The 24,576-nt window shown below is 43.7% G+C and overlaps 1 protein-coding gene across 1 annotated transcript in view; it reads left to right on the forward strand.

The window, feature by feature from the left end:
• The window catches only part of PCSK2 (proprotein convertase subtilisin/kexin type 2), a 192,573-nt gene that overhangs the window by 130,402 nt on the left and 37,595 nt on the right, over positions 1-24,576 (forward strand). The window contains exons 6-7 of the mRNA XM_045011505.1: positions 11,623-11,699; positions 19,003-19,091. Of these exons, the coding sequence (XP_044867440.1) occupies positions 11,623-11,699; positions 19,003-19,091 (166 nt within the window). The remainder of the gene's footprint in view (positions 1-11,622; positions 11,700-19,002; positions 19,092-24,576) is intronic.

Below are 24,576 nucleotides of genomic sequence, written 5' to 3' on the forward strand. Positions count from 1 at the left end.
AATACAAGAATGAAGAGAAATGTGATATTGTTTGTGTAACCCTTCTGTCAAGCGGAGTTGGCAGCGACAAGGGCCGAGTTCAATATCTAAGTGTTTTTTTAACAATACAACACAGAAGGAGCTTAAGCCCCCACACAGTAACCTGGGAAAATTATGCACCACTCCGGGCACCTCTAAGAGGCATTACTTCCCCTCTCATAAGCAGTCAGTCTGAGTATAGAGAAGAAAACTTTTTTAATAAAAAAGGGGGAAAGAACTTGGCATTAATTTGGGGAAAATGCTGCAAGCGTGTCCCACATGCTGGCCTAAATCTTAACTGATAGCCCGGTCTAAGTGTTATTTCAGCTCTGGTGGATCCATAACAAAACAAAAGATGCCGAGTTGAGTCTAATCGGCTCTGTTATTAAACAGTGGAGAGGGAAAGGGTCAAATGACGTCTAGGACTGTTTGGGCAGAGACCACACCACCAGGTACAAGCACCTGTCCCCACCCATTCTCCTCTCCACTTGCCTTTGGCCCCCTTACGCCTGGCTTAGAGAGTGCAGTTCCATTGAGAGTGACTGTCCTCAATCAGGGCATGCCAAGCATAGTTCTGCTGCCCCCACTCACACAACAAGGACAAGGACCTTTCACCACCTCAGCACCCAACATCAAAGTGACTTGCAATCCAACACCAGCCAAAAGTGATCATTTGGGCAAAACAGCTCCATCATGCTGTGCACCTAGGTAGAGTCGGTGTGTCTGTGCAAACAAAGTCAGTTCCTGAAGGCTTTTCCCCCAGCTCGTCACCAGATGTCAGGGGAGAGCTCATTCAGACCCTGCTTACATCTGTGGATGTCTGTGCAAAACACAACATGTGGCAAGCCGGAGTCCTACTCCACACTAATCTTGTCCAATGTTTTATTTTATTTTAAACTGCTTAATTCTTAGAGCAGCTGTTCCAGTTGGAAGCTCTGTGGATTGTTGCTTTGCATTCTGAAATCATGGTTGCACCTTGTACTGTACTGTCAGTAATTAGTGAGCTCTGAGAACAGGCAGTACGCAATATATCATCACCCTGGGAGGAGAAGTAAAATCCCTGAGGCAACACTGAATAGCTGGATCAGCAGTAGAGAAGAATCAGTAGGTCTGTGAGCTTGCGTGCTAACCAAGGGCCGGCATATCCCATCCTTTTCAAATGCCTTTCCAATCTATTATAGTCTGGCTCTTTTCAAAGAGAGCAGGATTGGATTGCTGCCCTTTCACTATTAAAAGTCTGCTGGTTTTATCTAATTGAGAATCTTCTTCTTTTATGATGTACCTATAACAACTAAGTACAGGGGCTTCTGATATTGCTAGAAGCAAACTATTGTATTCACAGGCAAGGAATTTCTGAAGATGACTTTTCACTTTATTGATGTGTTCTGGCTGTCGGCAGTGTCTGAAAACTCAGACTGTGCTGGGTCAGCAGTATTCCATCACATTTCAGCCCAAACTAAATCACTTGTATGAACAAACCTGTAATATGCTGCAAATAGTTATGGTTGGTTTGTTTCTTAATGTGCTGGAGATGAACACAAGGAACTTGCATTAACTGTGATGGGAATTTTATATACAAATTATTGGGCTCCATACATGAATAAATGAATACAATTCTATAGCCTGGGATATACTGGGGGCCAGACTAGAAGATCTAATGAGTTCCTTCTGGGCTTAAAATGTATGAAACTAGGAGCCCAACACCACAAGGGGCATGTTAGTGAGTCAATAGAATTTTTTTTTCCCCCTGCGTTCACAGGATTTCTTCTTTCCCTCTTGCCTTCTGGAGTCGTGCAGGAAATACCCTTTCTTTTTGAATGTTGTGTTAGTAAATGTTCTCATGGAAGATACCAGATAGAACTGAAGAGCAAGTCCTCATTTTATCCACAGAATGATGTGGTATGAACCCATGAAAGACTGGCATCTTCCTGCCAGGATACCTCATATTTATCAGGGGGGTCATCCCTAGCGAGAAGAAGGAGATTTACTCCCCTGGCCTACTCGGTCCTAGACGTTATTCATTGAGGCTGTTAGTGAGGGTGTTAATTAGTATCAATTGTGATGGTGCTTTCTGTAAGGGGGGGTGGGGCAGAGAAAGAGCAAGAGATTTATGTAGGTGAGGCGTATGGCCTGATACATAGAGCACTGTACTGCAGGAGACCTGGGTTCTATTCCTGGCTTGGCCTGCCAGGTGACCTGGTACAAGTCACTTCACCTCTCTGTGTCTGTTTCCCCATCTGTAAATTTGAATATAATGCTACCCACTGAAGAAAAGAACTCTACAATAGCTAGGTATAATTATTACCTCATTTAAACCAGTTCTGGCAGCCCATCTGTTGTCCTGTTGGGGATAGGATTTGCCACCTTCATCCCTCTCTGGGGAGAAGGGGGACCACACACTCCTACCACTCTTAGACTGGATCTCTGGACTGCAGCCTCCCTGTTTCCCAGCCATGTTAACCCAACAGATCCAGCTGGGTTTGACCAGAAGCGCTGGCAGACTTTTTGGCACCGTAGGCAACGGAAGGTCCCGCCTCCGAAATGGTGCCCCCAACGGAGGCGGCGGAAGGTCCCGCCCCTGAAATACTGCCAATGACTGCGGCGGCCGAACATCCGGCCGTTGCGGTCACCTCCCCCAAATGTTAGCACCCTAGGTGACCACCTAGGTCACCTAATGGGTTCCCGGCCCTGGGTTTGACACCTGTATGGCCTTTACCTCCATGAGCCTGTAACAGCAGCTGATTAAAATGATTCAAAACCAACTTCTTCAAAACAAAGCATTTTTTGTTCACACAGAGGTACGTAGCACACAGAGCAAAGGGTTAATACGAGAAAGGCCTGTACGCATGGGACTCACCTACACCAGAATCTTTCCTTGAATGCTTTTGTATGTTCCCTTGACCCCAATTATCTCCATGCTTGCTACAGTTTGAGTCTCTCACCGTCACTGTGTCTTTGTCAATCTCTCCCCACCAAGGCAGCTGCTGACAACCCACTACAGCCACCTTGTTCCTTAAGCTGGCATCTTTAAGGCTTTAGTATCCCCTTTGATCTTAGGATGATATCTGGGAAAAGTAAACTTGGCCAGCCTGGCTGAAGCCTAGCAGAGACATTCCCCAGTCCATAGCTTCCCCCACTGTTCCCTAAGGAGACTTATCTGTCATTGTTTCATTTCATGTTTGCTTCCCCCGCATCAGCCTCCTGATTTAATGCTATTCTATCAGGAAAATATCATCAGCCAGGAAAATATCATACACGTAAACTAAGGTTATAAAAAATAATACACAGAACTCCCTCATTCTCCACACTAGAAAACACCAACAAAATGAAGTAAAATATCTCCAATCGCTGTGGGTGACCAGAGGGGATAACTCAGTTTCTATACATGTCCAGGCCTGCCCAGGGGTCCATGTTAGATATCTAACTAGGTCTCTCTAAAGTCACCCATCCCTGTAGCATCTGACTGCCTTCTGTCCCATATACCTGAAAACAAAGAGCTGCATTTGTTCCAAAGAGAAACAGGCTTTTAAAAGAAATTGTGTTGCTCACGTAAGAAAGTCATGTGATCACGTTCTGACAAAAGAAAATACAAGAAATTAAAGATGTGGGACAATCCTAGCCTGATTTTGACAATCTCAATCAAGGATCACTGGGTTCGAGTCAATATTCTATACACACAGAATAAGGACAAAGAGCAATGGCCCAGAGCTAACACCAAATTGCACTGCGCCCCAGGCAGGCTGAAAATCTGGTGTCCATTTGCTGATACTGGTACATCTAATTGCAAATAACAATGTTGGACCAAAAGAAATGGTGTTTATAATGTTCACCCGTACCTCTACTTGTACAAATTAACTACCTCTGCATTTACATATAAAATGAACTGTATACGTAATTAGCAGATTTCCTATGCATCTATATATAAATGCCTTTTAAAATGTAAATAAAAGGTTACCAGGGCTCTGGAAATCTTCATGCCAGAACTGTTTGCAGCAAGAACCCTGTGGGACTTTTTGAATAGTCTTGAAACAATCAGAAGGCAAATGCTTCAGCTGGCAAATAGGGGAAGCCTTCCCCATAGCAACACTGTTTTGGTGCCATTGTTTGGGTGTTTTTCAGTGAGGCATTTTGCCCTCAGTTATACTCCCTTAGGCAAAGAATACACTGTTTGCTTTTCCATCTCATGAAGAATTTATCCTCTGCACTCAAGATCTTATGTACAACAACTGAATTATTTATTTCCACTGTATGGCTTTGAACAGTATTCACAAGCAATTTGTCAAAGACATTACACACCATCATTTAGGCTTGGTGTTTCTTTGTCTTGTGGTCAGTGTAGGAGTCAAGAGAGAAAACCGGAAATTATAGGACCAGTTCCATACGGGATTGTACCCATACGAGGGAGCAAAGAACTGAACACTGTTAAAATATAAAGCCCAAAAAAACTGAGCCAAAGTCATCCTTATTCAACTCCCATAGATGAATTCAGTCTACTAGTAGCGAGAGGCATATCTTTTAACATTTGCCTCCTGGGCTGTCATATAAGTGTAGGAAAAATTCTTGGATTAAATAGGAAAACATAGCTGCTTATGCATTGCTCTTTAGAGGCCTATAAAGCCATGTAAAATGTCAGGAAGTGTTCATTATTATTCAAGATACACAATCATTGCTAAACAGCATATGAAACAATTGGTTTAGTATTTTCCATATGTAACTGTTATACAATAGAAGGGTTTGCCACAAGAAAATACAGGGCAACTGCATGAAAAATGCAAGTCAAAGCTTTTATTTAATTTATTTTGTTTTTCTTGGTGGGCCAAAATCTCATCTTTGTATATGAACTTTTCTGTGATTTATGGTTTGATAGCGTGTTACTTTCTGATCCAGTGCTACGTGGTAGCATCTTATTAGCATAAGGGTTGCAGGATGTTAGGAACCAAGTTAGAGATGGCCTTTAAAATACAGGACAAGTAGTCTCTCCATGCAATAATAATGGATCTATTTTTGAGTGTACTGTTTATAATAATATCAAGTTGGGCTCATCAAATATTTTCTGCCAAAACCATTTTTTGAAAGGAAAATTGGGTTTTTGATTAAATGAAGTTTTAGGGGGAAAGTGTCTGCTTTCTCTGGCTTGTTTTTTAATAAAAAAAAAACTGTACTCCCCAAAATGGAAGTTTTCAATTCTTGGATGAAAACTAAAGTACGTAGCCGAAACTGAAAGGCATGCAAACTACAGCTCCCATGAGGCTCTGAAGCAGCATAGGTTTTTCAACAAAATATTTTGATTTTTGAGTTTTCATCTAAAGTCAAAATATTCCATGAAAATAAATCCCATCTTCTGACTAGCTCTAATATAAAGTATTTTGTACTGTGTCAGCAGGATTTTATTCTTAAAGGCTGCAGAAGGCTTGCTGTTTTCAAGAAAGGGGCTGAAGAAAAGGAAGAGGGAAATAAATACTTGAATCTGCAGTTATTTTCTTAGTCTTCCTAATTCTGCTCTTTGTGGACTATGCTGACTGTTTCTTAGGGTACGTCTACACTACGGGACTATTCCGAATTTGCATAAACCGGTTTTGTAAAACAGATTGAATAAAATCGAGTGCGCGCGGCCACACTAAACACATTAAATCGGTGGTGTGCGTCCACGGTCCGAGGCTAGCGTCGATTTCTGGAGCATTGCACTGTGGGTGCGGGTGGTTCTGGGTAAATGTCGTCAGTCACTCCTTCCTCTGGGAAAGCAACGGCAGACAAGCATTTCGCGGCTTTTTTCCCTGGATTGCCCTGGCAGATGCCATAGCATGGCAATCATGGAGCCTGTTTTGCCTTTTGTCACTGTCACCGTATGGGGATAGAGAATAAGACTGAGGGATAGAGAATAAGACTGAGGATAGAGAATAAGACTGGGGATAGAGAATAAGACTGAGAATATATTATTGCCCTTATATAAATCCATGGTACGCCCACATCTCGAATACTGTGTACAGATGTGGTCTCCTCACCTCAAAAAAGATATTCTAGCACTAGAAAAGGTTCAGAAAAGAGCAACTAAAATGATTAGGGGTTTAGAGAAGGTCCCATATGAGGAAAGATTAAAGAGGCTAGGACTCTTCAGTTTGGAAAAGAGAAGACTAAGGGGGGACATGATAGAGGTATATAAAATCATGAGTGATGTTGAGAAAGTGGATAAGGAAAAGTTATTTACTTATTCCCATAATACAAGAACTAGGGGTCACCAAATGAAATTAATAGGCAGCAGGTTTAAAACAAATAAAAGGAAGTTCTTCTTCACACAGCGCACAGTCAACTTGTGGAACTCCTTACCTGAGGAGGTTGTGAAGGCTAGGACTATAACAATGTTTAAAAGGGGACTGGATAAATTCATGGTGGCTAAGTCCATAAATGGCTATTAGCCAGGATGGGTAAGAATGGTGTCCCTAGCCTCTGTTCGTCAGAGGATGGAGATGGATGGCAGGAGAAAGATCACTTGATCATTGCCTGTTAGGTTCACTCCCTCAGGGGCACCTGGCATTGGCCACTGTCGGTAGACAGATACTGGGCTAGATGGACCTTTGGTCTGACCCGGTACGGCCTTTCTTATGTTCTTATGTTCTTATGTGTACTAGATGCCGCTGACAGAGGCGATTCAGCAGCGCTACACAGCAGCATGCTTTTGCTTTTGCATGACAGCAGAGATGGTTACCAGCCATACTGTACCATCTACCAATCCATAAATTGGTAAAAAGATTAGGACCAGGCGCCCTTCATTGACCTCACGGATGCTAGTCGGCATGGTTACCAGTCCTTTTGCACTGCCCCATGTGCCAATAGGCTGATGACGAGGACGGATACCAGTCGTATTGTACCATCAGCCAGCCATAGCGTGGGGGGAGCAAGGATGTTGGTGTTGAGTGCTGCACCATCGCGTCTATCTGCAGCATTCAGTAAAGATAGGGTGACATGTAAAAGAGTCAAGAGAGGATTGTTTTCCCTTTCACTTCTGGGGGTGGGTGGGGGTGTGCGTAAATTGCCGAGCTATGCCCTGACCCACCGCTGACACTGTGTTTGACCCTAGAAGCATTTGGAGCTCAGCCAAGAATGTAAATACTTTCGGAGACTGCAGGAACTGTGGGATAGCTTGAGTCCTCCAGTCCATGAGCGTCCATTTGATTCTTTGGCTTTCCGTTACGTTTGTCACGCAGCAGTGCGCTGAGCCCCTGCTATGGCGTCTGTCTGGAGATTTTTTTAAAATGATTTTGAATTTCATCTTCTGTAACGGAGCACTGATAGAACAGATTTGCCTGCCCTTACAGCGATCATGTCCGCATCGTCCATGCGGGAGCTCTTTCTTTATTTTGATTTTTAACTGCATTGCCACACGTGCTGATCGGAGCTCCACGCTAGGCAAACAGGAAATATTCAAAAGTTCGCGGGGCTTTTCCTGTCTACCTGGCCACTCCATCCGAGTTCAGATTGCTGTCCAGAGCGGTCAGTGGTGCACTGTGGGATACCACCCGGAGGCCAATACCGTCGATTTGCGGCCACACTAACCCTAATCCGATATGGTAATACCGATATTAGCGCTACTCCTCTCGTTAGGGAGGAGTACAGAAACCGGTTTAAAGAGCCCTTTATACCGATATAAAGGGCCTCTTAGTGTGGACGGGTTTGGCGTTAAATTGGTTTAATGCTCCTAAAACCGGTTTAAACGCGTAGTGTAGACCAGGCCTTAGAAAATACTCTGCTTCTGTGAATACAGTACTCTAGTGGGTAACCCAGAATACAGTAGATTAGAGAGAGGGAATTTTGAAAGGTGTCTTTCTTAAAAAGGAATTTTTTTGAACATACAGGAGAGCTACTGTCTGTAGGGTGGGTTGGATTGTTTTCTGAAGCAATTTGCCCATCCCTACTTTGAATATATAGTTATATAATTATATATCTTGAAGGACCTTCCACCCCTTCTTTCTTTGTCTGATACCAACACCAAAAGCAGCTGATGAGTATACAAAGAGTGTCTGCATGTCTAATTCCTTCCTGACAAATTAGCCGCATGTAATTTCCTTTGGGTTTAGCAGGTGGGGAGTGGATTGAATCTACCCACACCAAGATTGAAATAGCAATTTTCACTAAAGTGAGAATTTTATGGGAAAAAGGTCAGAAATTCTGCACCAAATGAGGAACTGGCAAAGCCTAGAACTCATCAAATTAGGTTTTGAGTGTGAACATACTCATATTACTGGCTAGGCAAATGAGATTTGAATTAAAATTAGTTACCTCCAGTTTGCCTAAAATCCATGCCATGCATAATCCATGGCAATAGCATTAGAAACTTCTTTAATTCCTGATTCAAGTGCATTTCTCTCTAGAGGAAACAAACCTAGAAATTGGTACAGAGTGTACTTTATCAACTAATTAAATTACCCATAGACAGGCAGGATTTTCATTCTGACTTTACTATGCCTAGATAGCTGTCCAGCTGGTCTTACTATTAGTGGACATAATACATATTAATACGTGAAAGGACTTGATCTTTTTCTGTTGACTCATTCACTTCTCTTCGGTGTATTATACAGCAACAGGGAGGGTCAATGGCAAAGCTCCCACTGACTTCAACAGAGCCAGGATTTCATCCTGATACTTTAAGATGGGGTGTTGTGAACTGGCAATACATTTTCTCTCTGTCATTTAGACACTTCACCTATGTACTATTTTGAATTCCTATGGTCTGGCTTTTGCTGCAGAATTGCTGGCAGTAGCCCCTGAAGTTCTCACAGTCGTGAAAAGCTTCTTTCACAATTAAATTAAAAAACAGAGAACAAAAAAAGTTCCACCGTGGCTAAATAACAAAGTAAAAGAAGCAGTCAGAGACAAAAAAGCATCCTTTAAAAAGTGGAAATTAAATCCTAGAGAGGAAAATAGAAAGGAGCACAAACTCTGGCAAATGAAGTGTAAAAATTATAATTAGGAAGACCAAAAAATAATTTGAAGAACAGCTAGCCAAAAACTCAAAGTAATAGCAAAAAATTGTTTAAGTACATCAGAGGCAGGAAGCCTGCTAAACAATTAGTGGGGCCACTGGACGATCGAGATGCTAAAGGAGCACTCAAGGATGATAAGGCCATTGTAGAGACACAAAATTAATTCTTTGCATCTGTCTTCCCAGCTGAGGATGTGAGGGAAATTCCCACACCTGAGCCATTCTTTTTGGGTGACAGATCTGAGAAACTGCCACAGATTGTGTCATTAGAGGAGGTTTTGGAACAAATTGATAAACTAAACAGTAATAAGTTACCAGGACCAGATTGTATTCACCTAAGAGTTCTGAAGGAACTCAGATGTGAAACTGCAGTGTGGTGTGTAACCTATCATTTAAATCAGATTCTGTACCCAGTGACTGGAGGATAGCTAATGTGATGCCAATTGTAAAAAGGGCTCCAGAGGTGATCCTGACAATTACAGGTCAGTAAGCCTGACTTCAGTACCGGGCAAAATGGTTGAAACTATAATAAAGAACAAAATTGTCAGACTCATAATTTGCTGGGGAAGAGTCAACACAGTTTTTGTAAGGGCAAATCATGCCTCACGAATCTACTAGAATTCTTTGAGGGGGTCAACAAGCACGTGGACAGGGGAAATCCAGTGGATATAGTGTACTTAGATTTTCAGAAAGCCTTTGACAAGGTCCCTCACCAAAGGCTCTTAAGCAAAGCAAGCTGTCTTGAGATAAGAGGGAAGGTCCTCTCATGGATTGGTAACTGGTTAAAAGATAGGAAACAAAGGGTAGGAATAAATGGTCAGTTTTCAGAATGGAGAGAGGTAAATAGTGGTGTTCCCCAGGGGTCTGTACTGGGTCCAGTGCTATTCATCATATTCATAAATGATCTGGAAAAAGGGGTAAACAGTGAGGTGGCAAAATTTTCAGATGATACAAAACTACTGAAGATAGTTAAGTCCCAAGCAGACTGTGAAGAGCTACAAAAGGATCGCACACACCTCTTGGGTGACTGGGTAACAAAATGTCAGATGAAATTCAATGTTGATAAATGCAAAGAAATGCACATTGGAAAACATAATCTCAACTATACATATAAAATGATGGGGTCTAAATTAGCTGCCACAACTCAAGAAAAAGATTTTAGAGTCATTGTGGCTAGTTCTCTGAAAACATCCACTCAATGTGCAGTGGCAGTTTAAAAAGTGAACAGAATGTTGAGAATCATTAAGAAAGGGATAGATAATAGGACAGAAAATATCATATTGCCTCTATATAAATCCATGGTACGCCCACATCTTGAATACTGTGTGTAGATGTGGTCACCCCATCTCAAAAAAGATTTATTGGAATTGGAAAAAGTTCAGAAAAGGGCAACAAAAATGATTAGGGGTATGGAATGGCTTCCGTATGAGGAGAGATTGATAAGACTGGGACTTTTCAGCTTGGAAAAGAGATGACTAAGGGAGATATGATAGAGGTCTATAAAATCATGACTGGTGTGGAGAGAATACATAAGGCAGTGTTATTCATTACTTTTCATAACACAAGAATCAGGGGATCACCACATGAAATTAATAGGCAGCAGGTTTGAAAAAAATAAAAAGTATTTCTTCACACAGTGCATAGTCAACCTGTGGAACTCCTTGCCAGAGGATGTTGTGAAGACCAAGACTATAACAGGGTTCAAAAAAGAACTAGATAAATTTATGGAGGGCAGGTCCATCAATGACTATTAGCCAGGATGGACAGGAATGGTGTTCCTAGCCTCTGTTTGCCAGAAGCTGGGAATGGGCAATGGGATGGATCACTAGACGATTATCTTTTCTGTTCATTCCCCCTGAGATGCCTGGCTTTGGCGGCTGTCAGAAGACAGGATACTGAGCTAGATGGACTTTTGGTCTGACCCAGTATGGCCGTTCTTATGTTCTTATGTAAAAACTAGGTTGAGTTTTTAGCTTGAATCTACCTCTCCTCCTAAAGAAAAACTCCGCTTCTGGACATTTCCTGGTTCTGCCACTTACATGCTGTGTGACCTTGAGCACTTCACCGATCTGGGCCTCTGTTTCCCCTCCCACTCTTTGTCTGCCTTGTCTATTTAGATGTAAATTCTTCAGGCTCGGGTCTGTCTCTTACTATTTTTTGTACACTGCTTAGCACAATGAGTCTTCCCTCTCAGGTGCGGCCTCTGGGCACCACTCTAATACAAACAACAATAATAATAATGCCCAACAGTTGTAATACAGATATCTCAAAGCACTGTAAAAGGTGGGTAAATGTTATCCCCATTTGAGGGGAACTGAGGCAGAAAGACGTACCATGACTTGCCCATGGTAATCCAGTGACCCAGAGACAGAAGTCGGAATAGTACTAAACACCAGCCTATGCTGCTTGCATACTACTTTGAGGAAAGTTCATCTCAGATATTTAATGCAGTAACTAATAATAGCTGAGATGTGTCATGTCCAGCAAACCAGGTATATCAGATGACACTCAGATGGATAAAATAGAACAAAAAGGAGAGTTTATTAACATTTTACAAGTTCCCGCATTCTGTTTTGCTTTGTTGGCCTGTTTTCATGCAGACTCGTTGAAATATTTGTGTTTTCCAGAATGCCAAAGCCAGCTACGACTTCAGCAGTAACGATCCCTACCCATATCCCCGCTACACAGATGACTGGTTTAACAGGTAATAGAGCTCAGTCAGCTGTCACTTCAGGTATTAGGAAATCATAAGGCTCTACTGATAGTTTCAGTGTCTGTCTCTCCATTAAACTATGTGGCTTTCAGCACAGAAGTTGCTGTGTCGCTATTATCTGAAGATTAGATATTACTGTTTTCACATTGATTTATTTTTTTTATCTAGTGTGTTCTCCTGGGAACCTCTTCTATCACTCTGATCAGCTGAGTTATGGTATATAAAATGTTAGCTACTCCAGAAAGGTGAAGGCATACCTGAAATGTTTGTGTAGGTGATAACTGTATATAATTTTCTGTCTGCTAACTGAAGAAGTCATGATACCCAGGTCTGAATTTATGCTTCATAGCTATTTTTATTGTTCTCCTTCCTCCATCATCATGTCTCACCCACAGCCTTCATGTTATTTTAAAGGGAGCAATATGGAGGCTGGGATTTTATGAGCAGGGGGAAATCTGTCAGGAAAGGAATTTGAGAACAACTTGAAAATACATGTAAAGTTCCCACAAAGAATTGATGTCACAGTTTGCCACAGTGCCCCATGGCCACAGTCCCTAACCTCAGGCTACTGCAGCATCAAACGACAAGTATCTCACTGAACACAGCAGGGGGTCAATATGGTCATTTACTGATGAGCCTCAGGGGTAGGACAGGTGATGGAGCAGCCTGTATTCCCTCTTTGCCTACTTTGGTACCACACCTGGGGAGATATGCACAAATCTGGCACTGGAATCCATCAGAAGAGGCCTGCCACTCTCCCTGCTGTTACTTCCAAGGTGAGCTTTGCCCTTACTATATACTCAAAGCCTTTAATGGAGTTCAAGTTCTCTGTTTAGCAGTGGCCCCTTCTGCCTCAGTAAGGAATTTGAAAACCGGCTGAAGATCCATTCCATAAGTAAGCAGTGTCTGTTTTCTTAGGGTAGTCCAGAAACAAGTTCCATAACACCTGTGTCTTACTTGGAGAAGGAGCCTTTTCCATGGTTACTGCCTCCCCTGTAGCAGCTCCTGAAGAATTGGGACCTTGAGGACCCCCTTTCCTACTGTCCTGTCGGAACCATCCTTTACTCCATGACAGGAGAGTGTTCTATGCTGATCCATGCACCTCCTATGGTGATGTTTGTACCTGCACTGGGAATGAAAACATTTCCCATCGTTAAATGCAAAGCACACATTGGCTTTTATATTGGCATGTTGAAGCCAAGGTTTTGGCACGGGCAACCTGCTCTCTGTGAATATAAGCTGGGCGGAGTGATAAGGAGTCAGACATTTCAGCAAAGGTCCTGGTCTATTTTACCCCAGGGTAAATCAGGCTCCTCTGCTGTCTCTCTGACTAAATTCTCTAAATCACACTCCCCAACCCCATGCTGCCATATGTAGCATGAGCCCCTACTATCAAGTCCTTACACTTAGGGCCCTACCAAATTCACAGCCATGAAAAATGCATCATGGACAGTGAAATCTGGTACCCCCCCCCCGAAATCTGGTCTTTTGTGTGCTTTTATCCTATACGATACAGATTTTGCAGGGGAGGCCAGTGTTTCTCAAATTGAGGGTCCTGACCCAAAAGGGAGTTGCAGGGGGGTTGCAGAGTTATTTTAGGGGGTCACAGTATTGCCACCCTTACTTCTGTGCTGCCTTCAGAGATGGGCGGCTGGAGAGTGGTGGCTGTTGGCTGGGCACCCAGCTCTGAAGGCAGCGCCCTCCCAGCAGCAGCGCACAAGTAAGGATAGCAGTACCGTGACCCCCTCCACAACTCCTTTTTGGATCAAGACCCCTACAATTAGAACACTGTGAAATTTCAGATTTAAATAGCTGAAATCATGAAACTTATGATTTTTAAAATTCTATGACCAAGAAATTGACCAAAATGGACGTGAATTTGGTAGGACCCTACTCATACTTAAACAAGGAAATACACCTCTCGGGGCTCCTCACACAAATTATACTCGCATAAATGTGAAAGGCTGTGCACCAGTTCTCAAGAGTTTGAGGCACCATAGGCCTGGAGGATTTGTCCTTCTCATTTTCATGCTTTGTGCTCCCTTCCTCTGTCCTGAACAGCAAGATAGATAAATCCACAAATTCCTCTTTCCAAATCTTTTTTTTTAAACCCCTTTAAGCAGATGATTCTCAAGTGGACAGTGGATCTCACATAAGATCTAGGGTCATCAGCTGTCATGTCTCCTGCATTTGTTCATTCAGAATGATGCCACCTGGAAACAGGGGAGTCCCTTCTTAATTGCTCCATATTCCTTTGTGGGGGTACCAGTCCCCCCAAACCTTTGACAGTACTACCCCCTCATCTGAGAGGGGCCCACTCTCATCAGGGAGGCTGCCAACCTATGGGCCACCGATACCAATGATTTTGCCAGGTCAGCCCACATCCAGGGCTGGATGTCTGAGGGAGGAGGGACCTGGGTTGCCATTTTGCCCCACTGCGCTGAGATTGGCAATTCCCTCCTTCCGTGCCTGAAGGCTGCTGACAAACTCCACCGCTGCATCCTGAGGATGCCTGAAGAGCTCTTGGCAGATTATGGGTGTGAGGCGCAGGTCCAGGGTCACTCAGCCGCTCCTCATCATCTCTGTCCACCTCTGAGGCTTGGACCCTCACTATTCTCAACCTCAGACCCTGAATCCATTGCTTGCACCTCCTGTAGAAGGGGTTCTGGATCCTAACCAGGAAGGACACCCTCTTTTGACTCACCACTATCTGCAAAATGAACTATTCCCGCAGAGGTCTCAGCTCCTGCCCAGCTGCTCCCCTCGTCCTGTGACTCTCCTCCTGTACCTGTGGCAAGCACATTGGTCCTCGACTGATCTCCAGTCCCGCAAATCCTGCACCCTGCTCTGCCTCTTCCCCCAGAGGCTCTGCCTCTTCTCTCAAGATCCCGCCCCTGCTCTGCCCGTTTCCTCAAGGGTCCCGTCCCCCCACACTTGCTCTTCTCCCTCATCCCCTTTCCTCATTGCTTAATTCTCTCCACCTCCCTCCCCACCCCCCAGCTGGGCTCCCTCTGCTCCAAGCCTGGGACAGGAGCTGCAGCCCCTGACATGGAGCCTACCCACCCATGAGATGCAAGTAGGAGGCAGTGAGTAACCCCTTCCCTGCTGGACCAGCCAAAAGAGGCTCCACATGGCCTCTTCTGGGAACTGGGGAACGCTAGCCAATGAGCACCCTTGTCTCCCAGCTGGCCAGTGGGTGACAGACTCCCAGGGGGAGAAGCTACTTATTGTGCCTTGGTGAGTGTGTCCCTCCCTTGCTGCTGAGACAGTCCCCCTTTCACCGCTGGCCCCATCAATTTCCCCCACTCATTGTTGCAGATGGGTGGCATTTGGTAAATTTTAGGGGCAGATCCTTAGCTGGTGTAAGAGTTGTACAGGGTTAGCTTTTCAAAGAATGGACTATAAGGGTCCAATTTTGCTCCTCTTGCAGTCAGTGATAAGGTAAATGACTTAAATGCATGCAAGAAGGAACTGCAAAGTGAAATATCATTTTTTACGTAAAGAAAATATTTCTCTGAGCAATTTAAGTGATTTCTGTAACAGGAAATGGAGAATTAAAAAAAAAAACAGGAACCTGCTTTTGTTAGCAGGCAGCTGCATGTGCAAAATGTCATTAGATTTTTAAAAGACTCAGGGAGAGGTGTTCATGCTCAGAGTATGACATTAACCACAGCTGCTTTGCTTGTAAACACAGATACCTCTTCTAACTCATGCTATTTAAGACAGCCAAAAATCTGTCACCTTAATTCTAATAAACAGTGGTCTCTGAAACAGTAGCATAGTGAGGAATGGGAATTTGGGAGGGCCCCAACTTATGGTCGATGTTACACCCTGCACTAAGGCCCAGAGGGATGGGTGTCTGTGGTGCTGTGTGGCTCAGTGTGTAGGGCACTTGCCAGGAATTTAGGAGATCTTGGGTTCTGTCCCTAACCTACTGCTTGATGCTGTTCAAGTCACCTCTCTATTTCTCTCCCTGTTCTGAAGGTGAGCGCTTGAGGGGCTCTTGCTATGTGTATTATACAGAGGAGCTGTGCAAATATTAGCTTTTTTTCAATTTGCTGGCGCTTCCAAAATATTGGATGGGGTTGGGATTCATTTCAGGTCAAACCAAAAATGAAAACCTTCAAAAAATTTGGTGACTTGAAAAGTAAAAAAATCATTTTAGGTAGAAATAAACGATTTGTTTGACCAAATGAAACGTTTCATTTTGATTTTGAGTCTTTTTCGGCACTTTCAAACACATTAAATCAATTTGAAGGACATTTTGAAACAAAAGGTTGTTGCAAAACAAAAAATCAGAATCTTTCATTTCAAAAATGTTGCGACAGAACATTTCAACATTTTTGGATTTTTTTTACATGAATCATTCAGCAAAACTGATTATAAATTTGCAAAATGTTTTGGGTTTCCAAATCTGCATTTTTCACCCCCCCAAAAAAAAGTTTTGGCTAATTTTTTTGCTTAGCTCTAATATAATGGGGCTCCTTCTCAGGCGGGGCCTTTAAGTGCTACTGTAATATAGATAAATCGTTATGAGACAGCTTATTTCTACTTAGGCGGCCCTATAAATATTAACACTTTATATTCTCCACGTTCCCTCCCCCTCTCCCAGATATTAGTTTGTCAAACATATTCAGTACTTCTGAAGAACTTGTTGGTCAGAGTTACAATTACCCTTCACCTCTGTTTATTAAAGGCCACACCTGCAGTGATCCCTCTCATTTTTTCAGTCGATATAATGAGAACAACATAATGGATAATTGGGGATTTGTATAAACAGATGCAGCAGCCTTTTCTATTGCATTAACTACTCCTGAGGGCATTCTGCACCAAAACATTAATTTTTGCGCACAATATAAAATTCTGCAAATTTTATTTGTCAAATAAATGTGGAGGCTCCAGCATGGCACTGGGGAGCGCAGGCCACCAGCTGCACAGAGGTGAGAGATCACTGTGCAGCTCCCCCTTCCTGGGACACGGACTCAGCCGTGAGGCTGCACCCAACCCTGACACAGCGCAAGGACCGGGCTTGCCCTAGAAACACCACATAACCCTGCCCCTCCATGCCAGGTGCACCAGGTGTGGCCAGGCAGGCTCAGCAATGCAGGATCCAAGTGTGGAGGGGCTCGGTGTGGGGGGAATCCAGGTGTGGGTTGAGAGGGCTCTGTATGGGTGCGGGCGGCTCAGTGGGGGATATGGGTGCAGGGGGAATCTGGATGCACAGGAGCTTGTTGAGGGGGTTCTGGGTGCAACAGTAACGGAACACTGCAGGGGGGTCCAGGTGAAGGTGGTTGGGGCTCAGCAGGGGGTCTGGGAGTGGGGGAGCTCAGTGGGGGGGTCCAGATGCTGGGGGAGTGGGGATCAATGGGGTTGGGATCCATGTGCAGCTGGTTGGGGATCAGTAGGGTTGGGATCCGGGTGCGGGTGGCTTGTCGGGGTGGTCCAGGTGGAGGGGGCGGGGGCTCACTGGGAGGGCCTGGGCATGAGGGGGTCTGGATGCACTGGGGTTGGACAGATGGTAGAGCAGCTCCCTGTACAGGGATCTCTCCTCCCTGCAGCTGAACAGTGATGGATGCAGGAAGTGGAGGTGGTGGTGGGGAGGAAATCTGCAGAGCTTCCTACAACCAGGGGAGAAATCTGGGGGTGGGGGTGACCTGGCATTTTTAGAAAAATTTTGAACATTGCAGCTTCCTTGTGTGACGGGAGCAGTCTGGGAGCAGTGTCACACCCTATATCCTACAGGTGACTAGATAATGAATGCCAGCCGCGCTGTACCTTTTTCACAGTTCTTTTAACAAGGACAGTCAAGGAAAACCTTCTGAGTTATTGAATGAAAGTTATCCAGCACATGTACAAGAAACATATTTCAGTCTTTTCCCTGCCCAAAGAGCCTTCAGAAAAGGGTCCTGAAACAAGCATAAGATTTTCACGATGGTGGGATATTTGGAAACCAGTCATTTTCCTACAATAGATGTGTCTCTAAAAACATAAGCTAGGAAATATTACATGAAAAAGAATACATGGTCCCAAGATTTCTCACACCTCTGTACCAGCCTTTTCAACCTGCATTTTGAGGGAGAGAGAAAGAAGATAGTGGCTGAATTTAAAAAAAGAAATAAAACAAAATAATCCAGCTGCCGCAGTGTATAGAGCATAGGAGTGTATGTGACCTTTGTAATATGGTAACGCTAATGTTGTGAGCCACCAGGATACTACAGAGATACCACAATATATATGCATAGAGGGTAATATAATTTAGGTGTAGAAAATATCCCATCTGCTAAAACAAGGTAAACAGTAAACAATCATATATTTATTTTATTGGAGAGGAAAACCAGATGCCCTCCCTCCCTCCCTCCCCGCTTAGGTCTCCAAGCCTAACTTGGCACATATTTTCAGCATTAATTTGTTACGGATTGTAAAACACTTTAAAGATGAAGAATATGATTGAAGCACAACGGGCTGATTTTGAACCTGGGGCCTTCAGTGCCAAAGCACAGACTTGTCCTACATGAGCTTAAAGAAATCACTTTATTAGCTACCAGCAGGACTGGGTTGGTATCTTCTCTGTGGACTAGCCACTAAAGAAGGATGAGACACACACAGCACCCTGCCTCACTTGGCAATGCTTTTGCAGCTGGTGTGTCGTGACTGCTGCCTGACATGCTGACCTGCATTGTCACATGCTCCCCCATCTGTGTGTTGCATCCATCTGCTGCCTCTTTAGATTGTGAGCTCTTCAGGTCAGGGGCAGTCAGTTTGCTGTGCGTTTGTACAGCGCCTAGCACAATGGGGCCCTGATCCGTGGGGGCCTTTAGGTGCTACCATAACATGCAAAATAAATAATAAATGTGCTAAGTACTATTACTCTACACTGTTGAAGTGCTAACTATTAGTATTATTATTAGACCACTCTTTCCAATGCTATTTCTACTGTCCAACAAGATAGAGCCTGCTTGAAAAATTGGATTCTAAAAAGGGCTGAATAACTTTACAACTAAATAGAGCATAATTATGCGTGCTAGTATTAAAATAAACATTGTTCAGGCTTTTGAGGGTAAACTGGTTACTCCACATACAGCACTGTGCATTTTTCTAAGTGCAGCAATGGAGTTTTGCTTTTTTCTGGAGCGTCTGGTGTTAACTGGGACAAGAGGAAAGATACCAGTCTTGATTAACCAAATGGCCCGATCCAGCCTGATCTTAATGGTGTGTGATACTGTATGTGCAAACTGGGTAATGATGTTGATCAGGAGCAGTGATTTACATGGTCTCTCTTTATTCATCTGTGCAGTCATGGAACCAGGTGTGCAGGGGAAGTGTCGGCTGCAGCAAACAATAACATCTGTGGAGTTGGCGTGGCATACAACTCAAAGGTGGCAGGTATGACACCAATACAGTGAGAAACCCCAATCCAGTTCTCCTTGCTCAGATTTTCCTTGGGTGAGGCTCCCACTGTAGATCATGGGAGCCTTGCCCAGGTAAGGACTGCAGGATTTGGTCCAGAATTTGTACTTCTGTCTTAGAAGTTTTAAGTGCTAAACATTTAACATCTCCCCTTCTCTCTTTTTGCACTCTCCTATATTGGTAATATACTTAATTATTTAACAAGGGGAATGGCATTCCTTCTGCTCATTCTCATTTCAAGTCCTGTTTTCATACTGATTTCAATATGAGCTAACTTATTTCTCCTTTTGTGTACTGTTGTAGGTCTCATCTGAAACAAATCTAAATGTGCAGCAGAAGACATATACTTGTAGTTGTACTTAATATGATGCAGAGATGAGCTGCCTCAGATTTTTTTCCTGTCAGTTGTCCATCTCAGAAAAATCCACTCCATTACACTGAACTTATCTCTAGGTTTGCATGGGGCCAGATACTCAGCTGGTGTAAATCAATGTAGCGCCATTAACGTTGATGGTTGTTGACCCCAGCTGACAGTTTGGGTCCTGGAGTGCATGCACAGTGATTTCTGTTCTGACGGTTTAGCTGGCCTCCCTTTTTGTTGTTATATCTGAATGATCACCACATCCAGATCCATAAAACAATAAGCTTCCCAAATCGGGCACATGCCCAGAAGCAAAATCTCCGTGATGGAATGGCAAAGCAATTTCTACTAAACAATTAAGCTAAGACAGTTCTATTGTTTTATGATTGGCTCAGAGTGACACTCTCACAGGGAGTATTGTTTTTTATCTGCCACTCAAAATGGTACAAAACTCTGTCCTGACTAGGAAAACCCCAAGGAAATTCATAGAACCAAAAAAACCCCTTCAAACAAATAAAAAGCCAGGAGTTAGGGAAAGGATATAAACACTCGTGTTTCAGGAATTAATCACTTCTGACTAATGAGACTTAAAAAGGAACTTTCTGTGGGCAAGTTGTCTAATGCAGGATTTTTTGCAAAGATTTGTGAAGCAATGGTTATCAGTCGCTCTTGGTACCAAGATTCAGGACTTGGTGCTTGTTGACATGGTGGGGTAATGCACTCTATGGGGGTGTGATTTCTAAAGTGCACTAACCTATTATGCATTAATTGGACTGTGTAAACCCTCCTGGTTCACTTTCATGGAGTGCTATTTGAAACAGGACCACATTAAAGAGCTCTAGCGAATCTTTAGTGCATGCCAGCAGAGTCTACAGACCGATTAATGCACAACACATTCATGTGCTTTAGAAATCACAGTCTGTAGAGGGTGTTACCCCCTGTGGCCCTAGATGGACCACTGGCCTGAACCCAGTCTGGCAGTTCCTGTGTTCCTATGCCAAGCAAATTATCACTACAAATCATGATCTACAAAACTAATTGAAATAGTATTATTTGTTAAGGAAACTTAAGCTCAAAAAACAAAAATCAGCTAACATGTACAAAGTGCTATTTCAACTTCTGACTCTTTACTTGCAATGAATGAACTTTAAAGGGTTTGGATGATGAGTCTGGTTTAGATCTGCACCCCAAAAAGGGGTGGGGGTGGTGAGGGTGTAGATGTGGGTGTGTGCATGTGCATGGGAAAATACACAATAGCAGCTAGACTTCTTGGATCTGTATAAATTGAGTTGAAAATCTTGTAAGAACAGGGTTTGTCATGAGATATCTGTTACTTCCTGCTTCCTTTCAGTCAGTTACTTATTAAAGTGCACAGGTCTTCATGACTTCAGGTTGTTCTAGCCTGTCTCCACTGCAATGCCAGCCCTTCCCTTCAAAATCTGAAGGGGAGGAGTAGTGTTATTGTTCTAGTTTCTGCAGTCAGCGAGACATGAAGTTCAAATTGATATGTAGCGTTGCATTGAGAAGGGACCATTGTCACCATTGTTCAGTAATTACACACATTGATCAGAGAAGGGCATGGAACACAGCATTTATATTCTGATATTGAACACCCACATTTGCATCCATTCGGTTCTGGGGTTTTGGTTCAGGGCTATCTCTACTATTAATGGAAGCAGCAAAGAATCCTGTGGCACCTTATAGACTAACAGATGTTTTGCAGCATGAGCTTTCGTGGGTGAATACACACTTCTTCGGATGCAAGTGAATCCGAAGAAGTGGGTATTCACCCACGAAAGCTAATGCTGCAAAACGTCTGTTAGTCTATAAGGTGCCACAGGATTCTTTGCTGCTTCTACAGAACCAGACTAACACGGCTACCCCTCTGATACTCTACTATTAATGCAACTCTCTAACTTCAAGTCAGGTATTTATAAGCTATATAGCAAAGCCCTTGGGCTGTACTAATGTCCTGCAGAAGCTGTAACAAGCTACCACACTTGTCAATTTCCTAACAAAATTCCACATTGAGGTACATTTATTTTAAGGCAAACAACATCTCATGTTTCTAAACTGAGAAAGGCTCTGGTTTATTACTGAGGTCTATAGCACCACCCAGGGGCCAGTGGAAATCAGTAAATCCATCAAACCTCTGGAGGAAGCTGACATGTTTACGACATGTCTCTGGGTCCCATCCTCAACAGGTGTAAAGTGGCGTAGGACGTCACAGCCAGCTGAGGATCTGGCCGCTAACTTTTTTCCCTTTAATCCCACTTGTTTGTACTGAAGTCAAATCTGATGACTTGACTCACATTTTAGCTCTGTCTCTGACTCTCTTGTCATTGTCTGTGAAATTCAGCAGTTTCAGTTCACAGACATTCACGCCAGCCTTTGCTTCTTTCAGGGATCTCACACCCTGAGTTTCAGAGAATGCCAATTTGTTGAAAACAAAATTGTTCAACTTGAAACATTTTTGAAAAAATAAGTTTTAAATTTGTCAAAATGTTCACGTCAGCATTTAAAACATGAAAAAATCCAGTTTTCCAGTTCAAAACAACTATTTGTTAAAAAAATTAAGCTAATTATATATTTTTTTAAATGGTCAAAATCAAAATGAAACATTTCACAATTATGGAAATGAAAAGTTTTGATTGACCTCAACCAATTCTTTCAAGGTTTTCAAGATTTCAACTTTACTGCCTGGTTCAGAATATTTTGAGGGACAGGAAATCTGTTTCCCACCCAGCTGTATGTTTTTGTTGTTGTTGTTCCAGTCCATTCCTAGTTTAAAACACTGAAAACTAATGAGTTCCCACCCAAAGCCATACATGGAATGAGTTTACTTTAAACCATTCCAGGTTACTCTAGTCTCAGGCAAGACTCAATGAAAGGTCGCTAATCCTCAGCCTGGCCTGTGTTTGGGTTTATAATGAATCATGATTTAGTGTTGTCCCCAAAAAGGCTTGCGTTGCTCAAATCATCATACTCTTTGGCTTGGTTGGAGCTGGAATTCAGAGACAAATTAAATCAGCCTATACTGGAAGTTATTAAAAAAAATTCAGTACAATAATCATATTTCCCTACTGTCCATGTATACAAAGGTACAGATGGCATTATTTCCATATAAGACATTTGTAGATGTCCCTCTCCTTTCTGATTATAAACACTATCCCATATTGTGGAGAAAGACAAGGGAAAGCCTGTTGGGAGATGAATGAAGTATATAACGTAATTGAATGTGATTTAGGGAGAGTACAGTGTAAGAGTTTTGTGCTCTAGTCTTGAATTTTCCACTGATTTTCTGTGTGATCTTGGTCAGATCACACGATTTCTGTCTCAACTTCCCCTGAAACATGTGTAATTACTCTTTCCTTACAAAGTGTGTGAAGCTTAATTGTTTCTTAATGTGTTTGGTAACACTTGGATGAAAGGCAGGGTTGGCTCCAGGCACCAGCATTCCAAGCAGGTGCTTGGGGCGGCGATCTGCAAGGGGCGGCAGTCCCTGTATTTTTGCCCCCAAGCAGTGCGCCGAATTGCTGCTGCAGATGGCGGGGGCAGTCCGTGCGCCATTAGGGCAGCACGAGCGTTTCCGCGGTGGCGGCAATTCGGCGGCAGCCATAGGCGGCAGGTTCGTATAATTTTTGGTGGGGCCCAAAATGGTAGTCCCCCTCCCCCCCGCTCTCACCCTGTAAGCTGATATAAAATGAAGCTACAATGCATCAGCACCACAAGATTACAAGGGTCAATTAAAAGTGGAAAGTCAGAAGCAGCACTTGCCTGCTTCAATATACGGTATTAAATTTTGTTGCACCTGTTGTGACAAAGTGGGAATGTTCTTAATGTTTTCTCTGAATACTGTGTGGGTGCCTCAGTTTCCCCTGCAAAGAGCCAACTGACAGTGTTGGGGACAAAGAGATCAGGTGGCCTCCTTGTCCGGAAGAGACACAAAGGCCAGATGGGGGAGTGTCAGTTTGGAGCTGGCTGGGGAAATCGGGAGAGGCCCAGAACTTGGGTCTGGGCTCCCCACCCCCCAAGATGGACCTGACTGAGGGGTCCTGTTTTCTGTACCTACAAGCTCTGTTTTAGACTGTATCCCTGTCATCTAATAAACCTTCTGTTTTACCGGCTGGCTGAGAGTCACATCTGTCTGCGGAGTTGGGGTGCAGGGACCTCTGGTTGCCCCAGGACCTGCTTGGGCACACTCGCTGTGGAAAGTGCACAGTGTGGAAGGGCATGCTGAATGCTCCGAGGTCAGACCCAGGAAGGTCTAAGCTTCTTGCCCTGGAGACAGTATGCTCAGAGAGGAGGCTCCCCCAGAGTCCTGACTGGCTTTGTATGGAGTTGTTCCAAAGCATCCCAGCATCCCCTTCCACACCATGCGCTTCCCGGAAGTCTGCACAGGCACTGACACTCCATCCTCTGGCCTTTGTCTCTTTTCCAGGCATTAGGAGGCCACCTGATCTCTTTGTTCTCCAACACCTTCAGTTGGCACCTTGCAGGAGAGTGGCCCAGGCCATCAGTTGCCTGGAGGCAGGGTTGCAGCCATTCTCTGTGCAGACAGCATCACACTGGCCCTCTAGGGCTTTACAACAATCACACCCCCTTATCCCACCATCTAGAGCCTTAAGAAATGCATTGGGGAAACTGAGGCACACAGACAGTATTCAGAGAAAACACCTGTATACGACCAGTTACATACTTTGAAGGGTGTAAAATAATCAAATATTGTGCTAAATACAATGATACTCCAAACACCTTCAGTTGGCACCTTGCAGGAGAGTGGCCCAGGCCATCAGTTGCCTGGAGACAGGGTGTCAGCCATTCTCTGTGCAGACAGCATCACACTGGCCATCTAGGGCTTTACAACAATCACACCCCCTTATCCCACCATCTAGAGCCTTAAGAAATGCATTGGGGAAACTGAGGCACACAGACAGTATTCAGAGAAAACACCTGTATATGACCAGTTACATACTTTGAAGGGTGTAAAATAATCAAATATTGTGCTAAATACAATGATACTCCAAACTGACCACCAAATTTAAGTTGCATGTTTTTCCCCTCAGGTGAGGGTTCTGGGGTGGGGCTGGGGATGAGGGG

Source organism: Mauremys mutica, chromosome 3, assembly GCF_020497125.1.
Source record: "Mauremys mutica isolate MM-2020 ecotype Southern chromosome 3, ASM2049712v1, whole genome shotgun sequence".
Classification (NCBI taxonomy): Eukaryota; Metazoa; Chordata; order Testudines; family Geoemydidae; genus Mauremys; species Mauremys mutica.